The 2,083-nt window shown below is 29.8% G+C and overlaps 1 protein-coding gene across 2 annotated transcripts in view; it reads left to right on the top strand.

Annotated features, from left to right (window-relative positions):
• The first annotated feature begins 710 nt into the window (after positions 1-710).
• Positions 711-2,083, top strand: part of LOC119597657 (protein white-like) — a 23,583-nt gene continuing 22,210 nt past the window's right edge. The window contains exons 1-2 of one of the 2 annotated variants that reach the window (XM_037947252.1): positions 711-787; positions 1,268-1,411. In XM_037947252.1, coding sequence (XP_037803180.1) covers positions 1,358-1,411 — 54 coding nt within the window. In that variant the 5' untranslated portion in view covers positions 711-787; positions 1,268-1,357. Of the gene's footprint in view, positions 788-1,267; positions 1,412-2,083 lie in introns of those variants that run through there. The other variant, XM_037947253.1, reaches the window with a different exon arrangement.

The following is a 2,083-nucleotide window of genomic DNA, read 5'->3' as shown; positions in this document are numbered from 1 at the left end:
ACGACCCCCCACCCCCACCCCCACCCACCCACACACCCTCGTTACAAGCAAACAAAATATTCTAAATTCAATGTTCCTCCCCCTCCCCCCTCCCCCTCCCTCTGGCATTCCATTCTCACTAATCACGCAGAGAAAGATTTACACCACACACACTCACTCCCACGAGCCTGTCTTGCTGTTGAGGAGTACAAGGTTAACGTAATCGGTAAGATAACAAAGATAAAGCTTAGAGATAAGAGAGCGTCTAACTATCGACTTTTTCGAAGCCGTGTCTCGCTCGGGTGAGGGAAGGAGGCGGACGTGCTTGTGAGGAAGAGAAGAAGAGAGGTGATAAAAGAGGGGAAAGGGAGAAAGAGAAGTAGAGAGAAGGTGATAAAAGAGGGGAAAGAGAGAGAGAGAAGAAGAGAGAAGCTGAAAAAAGAGGGGAAAGAGAGAGATAGAAGAGAGAATGTGATAAAAGAGGGGGGAGAGAGAAAGAGAAGAAGAGAGGTGATCCAAAGCAGGAAGGAGAGACAGAGAAGAAGAGAGAACGAGGGAAAAGAAAAGAAAGGAGGAAAGAGAGAGAGAGTGGAAGAGAGAAAAAAAGGGAAAGACAGGAAGAGAAGAAAATACAAAAAGGAAAGAGAGAAAGAGACAAGAAGGAAAGAGTGGAGGAGAAAAAAAAAGAAAACAGAGGAAGAGAGAAAGATACAAAAAGGGTGGAAGAAACAAAAACGAAAAAGACAAAGGGAGACGAGAGACAAGAAGAAGGAATCAAGAAGAAGGAGGGAGAAACCAGGAAGAAACAGTGAGTAGAGGAAGAAGGGAAAGTAGAGTAAATAAAGCAACTAGCAAGAGAAGGATTATCAGAATTCGTTACCCTTTCGTAGCTTCCTTACTCAGCTCTTTTAATTATTTCACTTTTCAACACTTTTTATCTATTTTCATTTATTTATTTGTTTAGCAATTAATTAATTAATGTATATATATATATATATGTATATATATAAATATATATATATAGACATATATATAATTTTTTTTTTATTAATGTATTTATTTATTTATTTTATATATAGTAATTATATATTACATATACATATTTTATATATATTATATATATATATATATATATATATATATATAATATATATATATATTATTATATATATATTTTGTTTTTTTTTATTTTTTTTTTTTTTTTTGTTTTTTTTTTTTTTTTTTGACGAGAAACATTTCCCACTCATAGTTTTAAAAAATCGAAAACACTTTTATTACTTACTTTCAGACACCTCCCTTTCCTCGTTCGCTTCACTTATATCCTGAAGACAAAAGACAAGGAAAAGGATAAACGAATAAAAAGGAAAGACAAAGCAGGATGAGCAGAGTGCGAGACGCGTCCGGCGTTGACAACCCTGGCTTCCGGAGTGAGGTAAGGTTCACATGATTATGCAATTTGCATTTTTCTTTCATTATGCAGGTTTTATTTTATTATTATAATTTTTTTTTTAATGCAGATTTTTTATCCTTTTTTGTTAGGCATTTAAAAAAAATCATTATGCAGGTTTTATCTTTTTATTTTTTTTAATGCAAATTTCTATTTATTTTTTGTTGTGCAATTTTTTATGCATTTTTTAATTTATTTTGTATGCATTTTTTTATGTAATTTTTTAATGCAATTTTTGTTTTTTTTTTACGCAATTTAAATTCTTATTTTCATTTTTTATGCATTTTCTATCTTTATTTTTTATGCAATTTTTATTATACCCTTTTATGCAATTTTATTTTTACCTTTTAATGCAAATTTTTATGCATTTTTTTTAGTTCGCATTGTATTTTCTTCATGCAATTTATTCTAGTTTTTTTCCTTTTTTAGTTTTTTTTTTTCATGCAACTATAAGTATATATATATATATATATATATAATATGTATATATATAATATATATATATATATATATATATATATATATATGTATATATATATTATTTTTCTATGCAATTTTATTTTCTTTCTTTCTTTTTTATGTGACTTATTTTTTCAAGAAGCGCTTATTTTTTTGTGAAATGCAACGTTTTATATTTCTTTATTTCCTGGAACGTTT

The sequence above is a fragment of the Penaeus monodon genome, chromosome 39 (genome assembly GCF_015228065.2).
Source record: "Penaeus monodon isolate SGIC_2016 chromosome 39, NSTDA_Pmon_1, whole genome shotgun sequence".
In the NCBI taxonomy this organism is placed as follows: Eukaryota; Metazoa; Arthropoda; class Malacostraca; order Decapoda; family Penaeidae; genus Penaeus; species Penaeus monodon.
Note: the sequence above shows the minus strand (reverse complement) of the source record. Positions and strands in the feature narration are given on the sequence as shown.